This window comes from Podarcis gaigeae (assembly GCF_964106915.1).
Source record: "Podarcis gaigeae genome assembly, chromosome: 7".
NCBI lineage: Eukaryota > Metazoa > Chordata > Lepidosauria > Squamata > Lacertidae > Podarcis > Podarcis gaigeae.
This window is the reverse complement of record NC_139683.1, coordinates 41,064,934-41,082,397: the sequence shown is the minus strand read 5'-3', so window position 1 is coordinate 41,082,397 and position 17,464 is coordinate 41,064,934. Positions and strand designations below refer to the sequence as shown.

Below are 17,464 nucleotides of genomic sequence, written 5' to 3'. Positions count from 1 at the left end.
AAAGATCCTTTCTATTGGATGCTTGGAATGTTCCCTAGAGGCAGTTTGGTTTTCACTTAAATTGAACACAGACAGAACAATTCTGTACATGTCTACTCAGAATTAAGTCCCATTGCATTCAGTGGGACTCACTCCCAGGGAAGTGTATATATGATTAGCAAGCCTGATTAAGCAATTTTTGTGATACTGTATTTATCACATTTTAATTCACATTTGTTTATCAAAGTGATTGTTTTTCAAACTCATTAGGAATGTAATAATAAGAATGACAGTAATAATAACATCCACCTGCCCTTCACCCTTGACCAAGGCTAGTTACAACAATTAAAACATGATCATAAAAGCAGTTGAAAACTACTTGCAGTTGCAGAAATGAGGTGTATGCATGCTACTTTTCTTTTTGAGCAAGAAAAAACAAGAAATTTTACTTTGGATATCACCTTGCACTGGGTATATTTCAGCTGTTTGGTGACTGGGACAAAATGTACAAGATTGTTTGTTTTAATGAATGTGCTTTATCATTACAGAGTTATGAAGTGAAGAGTGTGCTGGGAAAAGAGGTGGGGTTTTTATATTGTTATGTTCAGTCTGTAACCAGCCACCCAACTAGCTATGTTGGATTGGAAGAAATTGTTCTCCCAGATGCAGGAAGAAACTAAAGGAAATACCGTCTGCTACTCTGTCTATGAACTTTGTAATATAGTTATTTATGGACTATTCTTGTATATAATGTGTAATGCAGACATGATAAATACTGCATTTTAAAAAGAGATTACTCTGAAAAGAAACTGCTATTTTTTTGAACGTGGACATTGGGCATGTGCCAGGCAATATTAAGCATGTTCAGCTTCCATTGATTTTCATGAGAGAAGGTAAATGGATGTGCTTTTACATCTGCCATTGAAACCAGTGGAACCTGCAAATGCTTAACTGTGATGGGACTTTTTCTACTGTGTATGTTATTCTGGTAATCCATAAGTAATTTTTGGAGCACTGAAGCGAAATGTATTTTTGTAACAATTGTCTTGATCTATCTGTAAGGTATTTTTTGTAACGGGTTTCCCAAGCTATCCTCCCCACCTCCCCCAGTAGATGTAAAAATCAATTATGCATGTTTGAAGAGGTATTTTAAAATAATTTATCTATACGTATTAACATAAACTGTGGCTGTTACTCCAGTAACATATGTTCTCATGAAGCTTTCCTGAATGGTATGCATTGAAACAGTGTGTCTAATATTACATGGAGTAATGCTAATTTATATTTGTTACAAAAATTGATTAAATATTACAAAGAGTTAAATAAGTCTTTTTTTCCTGCTAGGTGATGAAGGGTGTCGGGGGCATGTGTGCAGCATTAACCATCATCTAAATATAAATACTGAACTGTTGTATCTTTAAAACAAATTCACATAAATGGGCTATATAGTTCATAAAAACTAAAGAACACTGGCTTCAGAAAAGTTTCTAACCATATCAGATATATTGTGATTTTAAACATATTGTCATTTTATCTACACACTTATTTCTCTAAGGAATCATAATAATTTTTTGCACCAAACAAAATAAAATAAGTTTGCTTTAAACTGTTTTTAATTGGACTTAAAATGTTTTAACCCAACCTGGGTAAAGGGCAGGTGCTGGTGATAATAATATATGTTAATAATACCACAGCTGGGAACAGCTGGACTTTCTTGTGATAGTTGTGATACAAAGTCTTGTATGTGTATGAACTGCTTTTGCAGAGAACAGGAAACTCCCTGCATACATTCGGTGTTGAATTTCTGTATTGGAGGTGGAGAGAGATAGAGATAATATATTGGGATCTTGAATCCTAAGCATGCATACTTCAGGTTTGTTTTTTAATTATCAAATTCCAAAATTTTCAGAACAAAAAAAATGCCTTCCAGTAGCACCTTAAAGACCAACTAAGTCAGTTCTTGGTATGAGCTTTCGTGTGCATGCACACTTCTTCAGATATCTGAAGAAGTGTGCATGCACACGAAAGCTCATACCAAGAACTGACTTAGTTGGTCTTTAAGGTGCTACTGGAAGGCATTTTTTTTGTTTTGACTATGGCAGACCAACACGGCTACCTATCTGTAACCAAAATTTTCAGAACAGTGTCTAGAGACTTCAGGTTTGTGCCTACCTATTTGTAATTCTAAAACAAGTAATAGTTCTGCCTTATATGTGACTTTTAGCCAAGAAGCAGTACGAAATCTAGGTCGTGCATATTTTCTGTGTGCAACAAAAAGAAAGTGGCTCACGTTTTTATTGTTTTTAGCAGTGGATAGGGGGGTTTCCTTGATGAACAGAAAGGTTGGATGTAAATGTTTTAAATGCTACCCTCTTGTGATGAAGCTACAGCCATGCACGTTGCTGTGCACTTGGAAGCCATTGCTATGACTTCCCAACACACACACACACAGAACGAAATACATGCGTGTGGTCATTGTGTATGACTATTTGGATGCAGATTGTACAGCAGTTCGTAAAAGTGTTTTCTGTGCCGGAATGCTGTCAACATTTGAAGTAACCCAGTAGCATGGCCCTGTAGCAACAACAATAAGGCCAACCCCCCCTTTCCTCCCCTCCCCCCAACAATTTGTGTTAAGAGGTAATGAAAGTTCAAGATTTTGAAACCAAGCCAAGGTTATGTTTAGAGCTGGAATAGTCCTACTAACACTACTCATATTTGTGTTCTTGTTTACAGGTTCGATCTTTCTGTGGCTTCACTTGCCTTCACAAGCATCATTACAATCACTGCTTAAAATTACTACTTCTAGCTATTCAATCTCCTAACCAAACCACCTTCTGTTTGCACTGAAATTTTACCACTTTGCAATGCTGCCCTCTGATGTAAAGATGGCAGTTTTAAGGAAACATGGTGTACATGTATCTGTTTGAAAACTGACATGTGGATCCAATGCTAGTCCTGCTCATGGTAGACCAAACTGAAATTAATGAACAGAAACGACTTAGGTGCATTAATTTAAAGAGGTCTAATCTGAGTAAAACTTAATTGGCTACAACCCTTTATGTATTCCCCCCAAATATATATGTGTGTGCAGTTGCATTGAGTGTGTGCTTAAAGTTTAGCTTCTCAGAGGTTAGGGCAGGATTTCCCAAACTTGGGTCTCCAGCTGTTTTGGACTACAACTCCCATCATCCCTAGCTAGCAGAGTCAATGGTCAGGGATGATGGGAACTGTAGTCCAAAAACAGCTGGAGACCCAGGGTTAGGATCATACAGTTGGTTCTTATGCAGGGTTAACCTCCCACCCTGACTGCAGAAATCTGCAGCCAGTGTGTTTTTGCAATTAAGAGTAGAGTACAATATGTATACCTCCCCTTTAACTCCCGTTTTATTAGCATCTGTCCACCATAAAACTGGCATTTAAGTGTCATTTAACACAGCATTAATCATGGTGCCTTTTTACATGCTTAAAGTCAAGAAACCGCACTTAACTCTTGCATGGAGCACTCTTTCTTGCTGTATTTCTGCAGCTGCCCCCAGCGTAATAAATACAAAGTCAAAAGTAAAATTCAAAAGTTTTTTATTTTTAGAAATGCTGTAAAAATTTATATAAAAGTTTTGAGCATGCTCAGTCTATTCCCCCCCTCTTGCTGTTTACAATAAAAAGTATTTGCAAATCATGTGCTTCTTACAAAGTACCGTAGCTGCATCCGTATAAGATGTAGAAAAACGAAAACTATCATTACAAAAATAATTTAGGAAGATAAAAGGAGACATTTAGCTTTTTCTTTCACCCCTTTTTTGGCAAGTTTTGTGGTTAAAAGACCCAAGCTTAGCCCATATTCGAAGAAAGAAACGTGAAAGGCAACACATTTTCACGAGGCGTTTCTTTCCGGCCTTGTAGCTTAGGCTGCTTCTTCCTCATCAGGGAAGAAGTCCGGAGAGGGGAAAGGCGCCCTTTGGCCCAGTCCGGGGCGCCGCCGCAGGCCTCTCCTCCCCGCAACCCCCCTCCCTCCCGCGCAGCCCCCGCTGCAGTCCTGTGCGGCTCGCTCTGAGGTATTCTGGAAGAAGTTCAAAGTCTGTGGCAGAGCCAGCCCGGGGGGCGGCTCCCTCTGCAGCCGGTTACCGGCAGTCCGTGGCCGCGGCCGCCTGCAGGAAAGGGTTGCTGGGCAGCTGCTTGAAGAAATGCCTGAGGCTGGTGAGGTCCCTGGTGAGCTGCTCGCACTTCTTGTGCAGCCGCTCGTTCTCAGCCGACAGCTCCACCACCTTCTGCTGCATCTCCTGGTTGCGGCGCTTGGCCTTGTCGCGGCTCTTGCGCACGGCGATGTTGTTGCGCTCCCGCCGCTGCCGGTACTCCGGGCTGAACCTGTCCACGCACTTCTTGGCGGCGCGCTCTTTGCCGCCGCCGCCCGACGACGACGACCCGGACGAGCGGCTGCTGTAGCTGGACGGCGAGGCGCTGCCCGGAGGCTCCGGGGAGGTGGGCGGCGTGGGCTGCCCGCTCAGGTTGACGATGGTCTGGGCGCAGGTGGCGATCTGGGAGGGCAGCAGCGAACCCGAGCCCGACGCCTCGTCGCCCCAGTCGGGCTCCTGCTTGACGGCGCCGCGCAGCGGGCCCGGCGGGACGCTGGCGTGCAGCAGGCTGGCCAAGGCGCCGCCCGCGGGCGCGTGCTGAGCCGGGGGAGGAGGCGGCGGCGGCAGGTAGTCTCCGTAGGCGCCGCTGCTTCCTCCGCGCTCGCTGCCCTTGTGGTTGCTGTTGAAGAGGTCGGCGAACAGCTCGTCGTTGCACAGCTCCAGGTTGGGCACGGCCGCCATCGAGTCGATGTAGGAGCTAAAGTCGATGGCGCTCTCGTCCTCGTACATGGCCGGCGCGGCGGCGCTCAGCTCGGCCAGGTCGCGGCTGCCTCCGCCGCCGCCGGGCGCTGCTGACGAGACCTCCTCGGCGCTGGCGCTCATGCCGCCTGCCTTGCACGAAGGACTCAGCGCGCCGCCCGCCTTGGCGTCGTAGAAATTGGCGGGCTCCAGGGAGGACCAGCTCCTGTAGCACGACAGCGAGTCCAGGCAGTCCAGGGTGGCGGCGCTCATGGAGGGCCCGGGGGCCGCGAGGTGAGTGAGCAGCGGGCGGAGAGCCGAGTTCGAGCCCTTTTTCTCCCCGCTCGCAGGTGGAGGCGGCGCGCGCGTGTGTGAGCGGCGGCGGCGGCGCACCTGGCCGGGCGTGGACTTTGCCTCAGAGTCAGGCACCTTGCTTTCGGCCTCCCCCGCCCGTCGGCTCCTCTTTGGGACGCTGCTTCACGCCGGACTTCGCCTCCTGTCCGGAGCTGCACGTGTGCGTGTGGGGCAGGGTGAACCTGGCAGCGAGGTGCCGCCTCGGCCCTTTATAGAGGAACCTCGGGCCCCACCTCCTGGCCCTTGTGACTGCGGGAGGGTGTTGCTGGAGAAGCCCCGCGGGGCGGGAAGGGAGGGCGGGGAGAGCCCTGCGCGCTCTCGGGCCTCGCTGCCAAGGGGGCGGCGGGAGCGGCAGCAGCCGCAGCCGTCAGGGATTGGTCTGGGCGGGATGTGCTTCAACCCCCCCCCCACCTCCTTGCCACCTTTGATCCGGAGGGCAGCGACCGTGGACTGCCGTTTCCTCCTCCCGCCCACTCTCCCCCCCACACTGCCATGCATCGAGGGCGCCCCCTAGAGGGAGGAAAAGCCCGAACCCCCCCCCCGGGTTGGTGTCTTGTCGCGTCTGGAGAGCCTCGAGCAGCGAGAGTGCCGTCTCTCCAGCCCAGGGGCTTTGAAGCGGATTCCCTCCCCAGGTCAAATTTCCCAAGCCCTCCGCGCAGGAGAAAGTGGGGCGACACGCCGTCCTGCCAGGTGTAGCGAGGGCAGTTGGAGCAGGGGCACCTGGGGCGCACGAAGCTTACCCCCCCCCCAGCTGCACGGGGCAGCACCTTCCGCTGGGAGCCGTGGATGGGATTTCCAATAATGTGCAGCGGGGGGGGGGGGGGAATTGGGATGGCGCAGGAGCCTTCCTAGCTTATTTCCTGGGGTGCCCCCCTTTTGTTTTCTTTTCTGTGCTTGCGTCCGGATTTGTAGGAATGGATCTGTTCCTAACAACCGCTCGCCCCCGCCCCCCCCCCCGCTGTTGGGTTAGGCAGAGCAGCTACTGATGTCAGTGAGACGTCAAGAGAACCGACGGCAGCGTTTGAGAGAAGGGGAGCCCTGGGGTTTTGCTTCTGGCAGCCACATGTGGTTGCAGCTATTCCCGCTGGCGACTTCGCCTGACTTTGCCTCCCTTCCTGGAACCGTCGTAGATCGTTGCGACTCGCTGAAGGCTAGTTGAACCCAGAAGTGACATTTGAACCCAGGCTTTGGATGTTAGTTTAGCAAGGCAGACCAGAGGCACATTTACTGTAACGTCAGAAGGGTCGGGGGTAGGCTGATTTGAGTAGCAGGAGTGCCTTGAAAACATCCCGAAAGTCAGCTTATCTTGTGTTTACCCACGTTGCCCTTAAAGCTGGATATCTGAGTCCATCGGAATTTTTTAAAAGTTAACTTCCCTTGCTATAGACTGAGTGACATTCTGCGCCCATTTCATTGCTAGAAAAAATGACCAAAATATGGACTGGCCTCCTCGTCAGCCCTTGACGTAAAACTGGTCCATCTTTTAAAAACACAAAGTAATTGGACACAAAGTAATATTTCTCTTTTGCTTTGCCATTGCCAGTTTCCCCCTCTGTAGCTGCTTTTATGTTTACTTGCCTCAGAAAATACCCGCTGATATAGCTCCTTAGTATAACCGACAAAGCATTGCCCCCTTGTGGCTGAATATCGCAATAATACTATACAGTAGTCATATTCTGGATGATAAAAATATGTGCAAATTGCAGAGTAACAACAGGTGATTCTGTTTCCATATGACCATTAAAAATAGGCATGTATGAAGTAGAGAACAAAGAATTCATAAATTTCATGCTGAAAATGAACATTATAAAGGGAGGAATATCTGTAAAAACATTCAGTAAGCTTTTCCACAATTATTCCTCCAAGGAGGAAACATTTAAGGCCAGAAATATCACAGACTGAAGTTTAAGTAGGAAGTATTTTCAGGTAAAGTAACACAAATAATTTAGAGAATCACAACAACAAAGCATATTTAGCTAACCACAGTTGGATTATTAAAAAATGCAAGCTTCACAGCACTTTTGCCTTGTATTTTTTTTTAGAGCAAGTTGACAGCTATTGCAAACAAATGAAAATGTTCAGCAACAAAACTCTAAAGTTGCACTGCAAGTCTCACAGCTTGCCTTGGGACACTTAATGACAACCTAGTATACTAACAGTGCAACTAACAATTTATTTATGAATATGGGTAAACAACAACAACAACAAAATGTGAGCCTAGTGGCAACTGGTAAAATGTCTCAGTTAAGGGCAAGGATTAAAAAAACCCAGGCACCTACCTAGCAGGTAACCACTGATGAATAAAATCCTTGGTTTGGCATCTTGCACTTGGGCATCCACAGAGCTCAGCCTCCTGTTTAGCTCCTAGAAAAACCTCACAGGTTGTCCACTTCTCCTTCTGCTTAAGGGTATGATCCATAGGGAAATAATTTGGTGGCATTCAGGAGAGATGTGCATTCAACTGCCAGTGTGACGTAGAAGGTGCTTGGTATTTTGCTGAAATCTGTCCAATCACTTATTCCCTCTCCTTGAGGGATACTGAGAATTGCAGTTTTATGAGACAGGTTGGGACTCTCCGGCAGATGTGTCTCAGCACCCTCACTAAGGTACAAGTCCCAGTCTTCTTAATACTGTACCATGTCAATGTCATTCACGAAATGTGAGTTTAAAGTGTAGATAGGTTCTCATTCACTGGGTCAGCAAAGGGTTGTAGATAAGAGCACATGCTTTGCATTCAAAAGGTTATAGGTTCAATCCCTGGCATCTCCAGTCTGGGCTGGGAATGGCTGCTAGGCAGTACTGTCTAGCCCATACTGGGCACCATGGATGAACAGTCTGACTTGTTATAAGGCAGCTTTCCATGTTCCTCCTAGGCTTTCAGTTACATCAGAAAACTACATTTATATATTTGTTCTGTTTTTTAAAATAATAATTAAAAATTTATAACATACTAATAATAGTGGGACTAGGGCAGCACAACCACTGAAATCTGCAGAGAAAAAACAAAATTCATTGGCCCTTATCCAGCAGAGGCTGAACTATGTATAGGAAATAGGTTTCTGGATGTGGATGCTTTCTGCCACATGTGCAGAAGGCTGCTGTAAGGTAAGGTGCTTGTATAGGGTTTAATTTTTTTTGGGGGGGGGAGAGATTTTAATGGATAACAAAGGTACATATGTCTCTGTTTTCAGTTCATAACGTCCTTTCTACAGGTCACTTACATTTGCTGTAAGCCACTGCTATCATTGTGAAGTGCAGGGGAGGTGAGTAGGAGTGAGACGTGAGAGAAATAAGTGGGGTAATGATGGTTTATGTGTGGAGATTTGTGTCAGCGTCATGTGGTTAGTTAGTTTATTCATTTATTTGTTTTTGTTGGTGTGAGATAAAGGAGATCCCAGGGCCTGGTTGGCTGCATTTCATTGATTGTTGCAAGTTTTCGTTGCGTGCATGGAGGGTGGGTCGTTGGGTCAGGTTAGCCATATCAATTCATTTGCTGTTGGGGAGTTTAGGTTGTTGTCTTGAAGGGAAGCCACACCAGGGTGAAGGCATCCTCTTTTGTTTGTCCCAGTGTTTATTTCAATATGTTGCTTAGCTTTTCTAAGAGGCCTGACCATCATTCAAGGCACCTGAGGGTGCCACAGCACACTGGTTGAAAACCACTGGTTTAGACCATTGGGTAGGGCTTATTTCATATCCTATCTCATTCTCTCATTGGTCTTTATTGTGAGGGGTCATGGACTACTATTTTGTATACTGTGAATACCATCCCCCTGCTGTGTTCCTCAGTTATTAGGAGGAGTTTTTCAAAGGCAGTCAGGCCTAGTGGCTGCTGCTTTTATTGCTGGATTATTTAAGCAGGTGTGTAGTTGGTTGTGAGTCAGCCAGGATATTTGAGTGTCTCTGTCATGGGCCAGGAGTCAGCTTTGCCTGCTGAACAGCAGCCCGAAGGGGGAGTGACTCCACCTGCAACTGATCAGCCATCAAGGACTCAGAGGAGAAAGCTGATGAGAACCAGCTGGCTTCAGCCTTCTTAAGCAGAGCTTCCAGCAGCAGTCAGGTGCTGGTAACTGTGCTTGTAGTTTCTGGCCCTACCTTGTTGCTTCCTGCTTACCTTGACCCTTGAGCATCCAATTCCCTAAGCCCCTGGACCGCCTGACCCCAGGACTGGACCTGACTTTGGCTACCGACTCTGCCTCCAGGCAAGTACACTTCAGAGACTCTTCTGGTTGGCCGGCCTCCCGCTCCCCTGAGCTCTGCTCATTGTTGCTCAGCACAAGACTACAATAGTCTCCTAGTTTGTTTAGTATTTCCTGTGTTGCTTTGTCATTTTTGTAGATGTCTTGTTATGCAGTGTAGGCCTTTGGTGTGCCATGTTTTTAATTGGAAGCTTTGGGCTGAATGGTAGAATATCGGGTGGTTGGAGTAGTTTTCCTACTTTTTCTTTCCTGTGTGAACCTGTTTAGTGTTGTGGGAATTTTCCTTAGTTTGTGGGAGGAATGGGTACACTGTGGGAATTGTATCCATATGCACCTATTGTTTTGTTTCGTCTACTAGGTTGTATGGGATTGTTGGCGATGTAATACAGTTCTATGTTGGGAATTCCTCCTCCTCCTCCTAAGGAGAGGAGATGCAGGTATTTGGGTATTATTCATGGCTTCTTGTGTGAGATCAATGAATGTAGCTTTTTTCTGCCATTTACGGAGTTGGGTTGGGGAAATTCACATTGGGAGAGTTTGGAATAGGTAGGTTACTTTTGGTTGCGTTATAAAATTTGATCATGGGTATTCTGAGAGGGTGAAGTTGGCTTTATTCCATTTATTCAAGTCTTTGTTAATTTCCCCCCATATGGAGTTGTAGTTGTGGAGGTACAGTTAGGGGTACAAATAACCAAGAACCTTAACTAACTATCTGGATTTGGTGCAGCAAGGTTGTGTTTTTTGTGTGTGGTGTCAGTGAATTCTTTTTGGATATGAGGGATCATAGTGTTGAAACACATGGCATCAGATTTTGTAAAGTTCACCTGTAGGCCCAACACCATTGCGAATGTGTTGAGTTCTTTGGTTAAGGTGGCTGTTTATGGGGTCTGGTGTTGTGACCATTAGGTTGTCTGCGAAGAGCCCTAGTTTATAGGTTTTGCCTTTTATTTCTACTCCTTTCATGTTGGGGGTGGGGGATGCTTGTGTAGTTGAAAATTCCCTTGCCAGCTCAGAAATCCACAAGTACTACAGTAGCTACCATAGCCAGAGTTTTGGGGGAGTGCAGAGGAAAGACAGGGTAGGGCTGAGTTTGGAAACATCAAACTGATCATCAGCTTGGTACAACTCTCATGGCTCACTGGCTTAGGATTGTGGAGGGCCTAGTAATCAGTATATAAGAGTAACATATCCATTGCTGGTCAGGAAAAGGTTCCCCCACCCCATCCATCTACTATCTCATGAGTATTAGTTTCATTTTGGTTGTTATTGGAACTGTGTTTTTGCTAATGTTGCTGCAGCCACTTAACACCAAAGCTTTGGTCTGACTGTCGTTGTGAGCACTAAATAGTATCCTCACTGGAAAGGCCCCAAAGGTTTGTCACTTTACATAGCAGTAGGGATGAAATAGTGGAATGTATGTTAGCAGCAGAGAATGTTTAGCTAGGTAGGTAGTTAAACTTTAATCATTTGCTCTGCCTGGAAAATGCATTGTCCTGTTAGAAAGGAGTGTGATTAATACTGGCTTGACATGCAGCAAATGTTATTTTTTGCTGTCTTCAAAGAACTGACCAACTGTAGGAAGTAACAATGCAAGACAATAATAATGAAAATGGATTAAATTCTAACAGAATAACCTGCCAATTTGCACTGGGTCTTCTATTCTCCAGAACATCACTGTGAAATATGCTGCCTTGTGTGGACGTACTTCCACTGTTCCCTTTTTGAGGAGAGTTTGCAAATAGTCAGAACCATTGAAAGAAAGGGCCCATTAAGGTAGCCTGAGCCATGTTCCTAGTGACCAACATTTCAGCATGGTTTTGCTGCATTTAAAGCTACCCCGAGCTCCACCTGTTTGGATCCTGCACGCACGGATCTCCCGACCGCCCTCCCTCTAATGTCATGCATTCAACACCTGACCTCACTATGGACCTCGGTTGGTTGCCTGTTGAAGGGTCCTGGTAGGAATTTTTTCCACTTGGCAGATTGGCTAAAGCCACTTGGTTTTTCACATACCTCGTTAGGTTTGGCGGTTAGGCATTGGAAAGTGCGTTGTGTGTTGGAGGGGAGGTTGTGGCCATCACCTACCCCTCCCCTTGAAGGGTATTCCATTAAAGGAATCTGGCTGTGTGGTTCCTGTCCGATGCCCAGGTGGTGGGGTGACTCCTAGGGGAAAGCTTCCAGTTTATTTGCACCAGCAAGCTCCCCTTACAGATTGTTAATCCTTGTGTGACTTCCTGCAGAGGCCTTTTTTAGCCCATTAACCTAAAATACTTGTGTCCATTTCTCTTATTTCACCATAAAGCGGGGGTGGGGCCTTGACTAGATTTCCCCTAACCTTGCAGATTTGGCCCTTGTGTGTGGATGGTGCTGTTTTGGCTGCATAACCACTAGCACTCAAGAGAATGAGTTTGAAATTTGTATATAGCATGATAGGCAGTGCTGGGGAGGCTGGAACCGGGAGCAACCTAGTAATACTGAGCAGGGGAGGCAAAGGGTGGGGGAACTAAACTGTAGCCTTGGACATTTTAACCTTTTGACAACCAGATCTTCCACCTTTGAAATCTTAATTATTGCTGGCTATGTCATTTCCACCAGACTGCCTGATTGAAAACGCTGCTATGCATACATGACTATCAATTAAGGACTTGGTTAAATTATAAACTTGGAACTTTGACCTGTAAGCTTGGAGGGTAAAGTGCTCTGTAAGATGAGGGAATGAACAAAAGGATATCTGAGGCAGATATCTGATTTGTGAGTGTTTGCATCTTATCACATACCTGTGTGTTATCAAATTGTATTTGCAATAATGCATTTATTTTACTTTATAAGAATTTTTAGTCCACCCTTAACCATGCAATCCTAGTAAATCATATAGTACAGGGTTGTCCAATAGGTCGTTCTGGTCCCCCAAAAAAGCTCAAGAACTTTTACCTGAACTACTCCCAAATGGGACTTTCCTCCCTAAAAAAAGCCCAACAAAAAGGGGTAGGTCGCTGCCAGTTTTTTTTTATTCCATGAGTAGATCGCAGTCTCTTGGGAGTTGGATGCCCCTGGTATAGCACAATAAAGCCATAACGGTTAAATCAGACAGATGTGCTTATTCCAAAAGCCTTTGCAAAAAGGTGTCTTGCTCAGACTCTGAAATGCACATAATGACACAGACATGCAAGCACACTTGTTTGAAGTCATATTGAAAACACTTTCACATCACTTTCCAATCTTGACACTTTTATTGATAACAAATATATAAAAGGTGAACCGTTCTATTATTGTGGAGATTTCTCTGTAAGTGGAGAGACTTTTTTAAAAAAGTGGCTTTAGGACAATCTAATTAATGTATTCTAAACTGTTTTTGCATTCTTATGTTTTTAAAATACAAAATGAAGCTACAGAAGTATTAGCTGCATCGTAACATTTTCTGAAATGAATGGAATTTAAATAGGTTTGTCAAATAATGCCTATTCATTCAAAATATTGCACTAATCAGAGAATATTTGTTCCAAGGTTTTCATCTTGCTTTTCCTTTGCTAATGAACTATTGAAGAAAACCTCAGTGCAAAACCAAGTAAATGTATATCTTTTAAGAGAGAAATGTTTTTTTGCTGTGCTTCACAATGCACAGAAGTCATGAGAGAGTAAACAGAAGACTTAGTTTAGTAACATTTTACCAATATGCCTCAGTATCAAATATTCCCTAATCTTCCAAAAGCAGAGTTTGCCCCTCTCCAAGTTTGGGAGCAATAGAAGTTGTAACTTTGCCTGTTTCATTATTAGAATTACAGCCAAGTTGGCAACAAAAAGAAAACATCTTCATGAGATACCGAATTTGTTGATAGTTCTTTATTGCCTAAGGACTACTGCTGCTTATTTGGGGTATCACATATTCAAATGTCAGCTTAAGGTTAGCTGTTATAGAACCACACATCTGGTGCAGACAAAGTTGCACTAATTAACACAAATAATTGTGCAAGTCGCCTACTTACATCAATAGCAAATCACTAGAGAACGTAAGATTGTGATTCCTCTTCTGCCTATAGCAAAGTCACAACTTTAATTTTTCTTTTGGCTTTTCCTAAGTTTTGGGGAGGCAGTGTTTTTTTAAATTTTCCTTCATAAGCAACAGCAATTAAATGTGTAATTACTGAGCTGTAAACATAATGATTTAAGTTTCCCTAATTTAATACCTCAAACACTGTGACATTAACAAATTGTCAGCATATATCATTGAAATTCTTCTGCTACATCACAACTTCGACTCATGTGCATTAAATACCATCTTCTTTGTAACTAGTACACAGTTAGATCAGTCTTCACTTCCAAGATAAACTGAAATATTCTGGTAATCTTAGCAGACAGGCACTGATGAGGATTCTGTTTTTCACATCCAGGGCTCCCATCCTTCCCAAACTCTGCCAAGGACATTTGGATCTCTGGCTTGGTCTATAAGGCACTTCACCTGTGTTTCTTCTGAAAGTCCATCCTCTGGTTCTCTGGCTCGTATGTTATATTCTTTACTTCCTCGTGCCACAGAAACATAATCCCTGTAGGCAGCTGATTTCTCATGGCCCAGCCGTAATTCATCACTTTAAAAAATATTAAATCACTGATATTAAAATCAAGCAGTGTACCCAAATTTCCCTATTCAGATGCAATACCATATTGGCCTGAATATAAGCCTCACTTGTCCCCCAAATTCTGACAGTGAAAAGTTAAAGTGTGGTTTAAATTCGTGACCTTACAAAAATTGGCTTTTACGAAATCGCTGCTGAAACAGACATACGGTAAAATGGAATGGGTGTGAGTGTTTGCGGAATTTTAAGGGAGCGGCTTTTACAGTGGTAACTCAGCTTACAAACACTTCAGGTTACAGACTCCGCTAACCTGGAAGTAGTACCTCGGGTTAAGAACTTTGCTCCAGGATGAGAGCAGAAATCACGCGGTGGCGGTGGGATGGCCCATTAGCTAAAGTGGTACATCAGGTTAAGAATGGTTTCAGGTTAAGAACGGACCTCCAGAACGAATTAAGTTCATAACCAGAGTTACCACAGTATTTGGGTATTGTCTCCCCCTCCCTTGAATTTTAAAGGTGTGGCTTATATTTGGGCCAATATGGTATTTTTCTCTCTCTCTCTAGCTCAAGAGCTGTATGCACAGGTCAGCTTTCCCTTACTCAGTATTTATTGTTCAACTTCTGGTTTATCCATTGTTGTTTTTAAAAAAGCCTGGCTTCTGGCAGCCCTGCCTTCAGACAATGGGGCTGCAGCATTGACCCTGCTTGCTAAGTATGCTTTATTTTTTAATTTTTAAAATGTGGGCTTCCTTTCTGCAAATGCACCAAGGTGCTCAACTTCCAAATTTACCTAGATAATTACTGCAGGTCCCCAGCAATTATTCATTTTTGTTTCTATTCAATCACACACTTTGAGTTCTGTGCTTGCACACAGCCTCATTTAGGAAAGCAAATCGACACGCTGAACATTTCAAAGTGCTTGAGAGAAACATATACCTGGTAATCACTGCTGGATTAGCACCTGCTAATTTTCTTCTTGCAAAATTTACTTTTTGAATGGGGTACCAATTAATCTCCTCTGTGTTTATTTCCTTAGTCCATGTGCCTCCTTTTTTCAGCTGCTTCAATTCAAAATTCTGGAAAGAAATGGCACATAGCCAATCATGAAAAACAATACTGCAGTCTTCACAGTATACATCACAGCATAAGTCATGATATTAAGTACAAGGCATGACAGACATGCCTGATATTTAGATATTTGAGGGGGCATGAATATGGTAAAAATGATAGGAAAATGGCATTATGGTTCTTTAGTATTGCTTAGAGTTTCAATACAGAAAGTGCACACTTTTCTAATAACTGACTGGAAGAGTAATGATGGAAAGATAACTGTAGTAGTCGATCTTATTTTAAAATTTTGTTATAAGATCCTTCAAAGGACTGTCATGCAATTCCTCCCTTCTGAAGGCCTTTTGATTGTTCACAGTGGGACCCTGCAGTGTGTGCCCTTGCCATGCTGCTATAGTAGGTCATGGATGTATGGGAGTAGTCCTTATGGCGTGGCTCCTTCCCATGTTAGCTTTGTTCCAGATTATGGTAAAGATGCTGCTGCTGTCAAAAGGAACTGTGGGTGAGTGCCTGGATTTCTTACTTTATCAGGCTGGCATGGAATAGAACTGACTTCATGAGTTCCGGCAGTAGTAAGGTGGTATTGGAAGGCTGCACACTCTTGAATGAAGTGTTTTCTAAAAATGACTAATGTGCTACAAACTACTTTGTGTAATGAATCCTTTAAAAACATGAATTTTCAGCCAACATTTTTGCTAATACTTAAGCATGTACCATATTTTTCGCTCTATAGGATGCACTTTTTCACCTCCAAAAATTAAGGGGAAATGTGTGTGCATCCTGTGGAGCGAATGCAGGCTCCTTGGCTTCAGCGAAAGCAACGCGAAGCCTCCAAAGCGCTACGGAGGCTATGCGCTGCTTTTGCTGAAGCCTGGAGCACTGACCCCCTCTCGCTCTCCAGGCTTCAGGGATAGCCGCCTGAAGCCTTTGGAGCGCAGCGGGACCTTGCGCTGCGTTCCAAAGGCTTCGGGGTTAGCTGCGCAAAGCCTCCACAGGCTCACTTCTCAAACCATCCCCTACCTTTTCTAAGCCAGATCTTTATTTCTTCCTCCTTCCATTATCCGACTCCTCCCTCCCTAAATCCCTGCTCTCATGAATGGTATTCCCACCCATATTTTCTTTCCTCTCTTTCCCATCTCAATCCTCCTGGCATATGCACTGTTTGTGGCAAGCCTTCCCTGCCACAAACACAACAATGCAACCTAACATTGGGAAACTGCAACTATATCACTGTGTACCAAATAGGAAGTTTTACAAATCACTCTTTTCCTTACAGCAGAGGTAGCCAATGTTCCTGGACTCTAGTTCCCATCATCCCCAGCTAGCATGGCCTGTAGCCAAGAATGATGGGAGTTGTAGTCCAACTATGTCTGGTGGTCACGACAACGGCTACCCCCTACCTTACAGCAGTCACATAACCATTCCTCTTTACTTTGTTTAGACAAACCAGGATGAAAAAAAGAACCTACTTTCCAATCTAAAGAAGGCTCCTTCACAAACACATCCATAGTATTAATGAGAAAATCTTGATCTGCACGGTAGGCTCTTAAGGAATGCACCATCACATTGTAAAGAAGACCCGATTCCTTCATGGGCAACATCAAATTAATGAACTGGCGAGTCAAACGGAAAGGCATCAACTCTGGCACTGGCAGAAACTGCATGCAAGAAAAATTAATAGTTTATGTATTATTTATGTATTTTTCAACCACTAACAATTGCTCTTTTCCTTCATACACCAGGATTCATAATTCTTTCATACAGGTCATTTTTGGAGAGGCAGAATTCAGTATAATGTTTGAGGGAAATTGCTTTTAATGAAACCAGCATATGTTTATCTTGCCTTTTTTTCAGGGAGCTTACAGCAGCTTTCAGCTTGCCATCTCTGTTTTTGGCCCATGTAAATCTTGCTCTCCTTTCCTTTTTACTCAACAATTTAAGGTGATCCATTCTGTAGCCACCATGAATTGGAGACCCAGATACTCACCATCTTGGTTTTACTAATACTGTATTATAGTGATAGAGGTGGTTTTGTTTATTTTTTGTTTTAAAAAGATTGTCATGCTTCAACATGGGGGGGGGGGAGTTAGGGCCATTAACTTCAGTGGGTCTTCCTTGAATAAAACTTAGTTGAATCCCATGTTTTGATTTTTCCAGTCTTCTGCTATGACAACAAGCTCTTGCTTAAAAATGGCTGGACGATTCCATGAATGTTCCAGGTGAGTATGCATACTTTTAAAATATTACAAGCGAAGAAAAAGACAATTCAAATCTATCCTCATCAGTGATAATAAGGTCACTTCATCCACATACAGTAAAAGTGGGACTGGGTTTTGGTTAATTTGGGGGGGGCATGTGATTCTGTTTTTTGGATGTGCTATGGAAGATCTGATAAAAATAAAGAGGAAAGGGGCAGGAACACAACCTTGTTTTACATCTTTCGTGTTAGGGATATCTGAGGAGAGGTAACCTTTGATATTGAGTTT

The 17,464-nt window shown here is 44.0% G+C and overlaps 3 protein-coding genes across 9 annotated transcripts in view; 1 reads left to right on the top strand and 2 right to left on the bottom strand.

Moving 5' to 3' along the window:
• The window catches only part of SPIDR (scaffold protein involved in DNA repair), a 156,344-nt gene extending 155,042 nt beyond the window's left edge, over positions 1–1,302 (top strand). For all 7 annotated transcript variants that reach the window (XR_014566480.1, XM_083747615.1, XM_083747617.1 and 4 more), the window contains one exon: positions 528–1,302. Coding sequence is in view for 6 of the 7 variants with exons in the window: in XM_083747615.1 (XP_083603741.1) it covers positions 528–659 (132 nt within the window). In the remaining variant the exon portion in view is untranslated. The remainder of the gene's footprint in view (positions 1–527) is intronic.
• A 2,239-nt stretch (positions 1,303–3,541) lies between these two features.
• Positions 3,542–6,839, bottom strand: CEBPD (CCAAT enhancer binding protein delta). The gene has a single exon (XM_083748004.1). It carries the CDS (start codon positions 5,061–5,063, stop codon positions 4,101–4,103), a length of 963 nt encoding a protein of 320 aa, XP_083604130.1. The 5' UTR covers positions 5,064–6,839; the 3' UTR covers positions 3,542–4,100.
• A 5,676-nt stretch (positions 6,840–12,515) lies between these two features.
• Positions 12,516–17,464, bottom strand: part of PRKDC (protein kinase, DNA-activated, catalytic subunit) — a 91,270-nt gene continuing 86,321 nt past the window's right edge. Inside the window, exons 84-86 of the mRNA XM_083747488.1 lie at positions 16,448–16,636; positions 14,847–14,986; positions 12,516–13,923 (exon numbers count right to left, since the gene is read on the bottom strand). Coding sequence (XP_083603614.1) covers positions 13,719–13,923; positions 14,847–14,986; positions 16,448–16,636 — 534 coding nt within the window. The 3' untranslated portion in view covers positions 12,516–13,718. The remainder of the gene's footprint in view (positions 13,924–14,846; positions 14,987–16,447; positions 16,637–17,464) is intronic.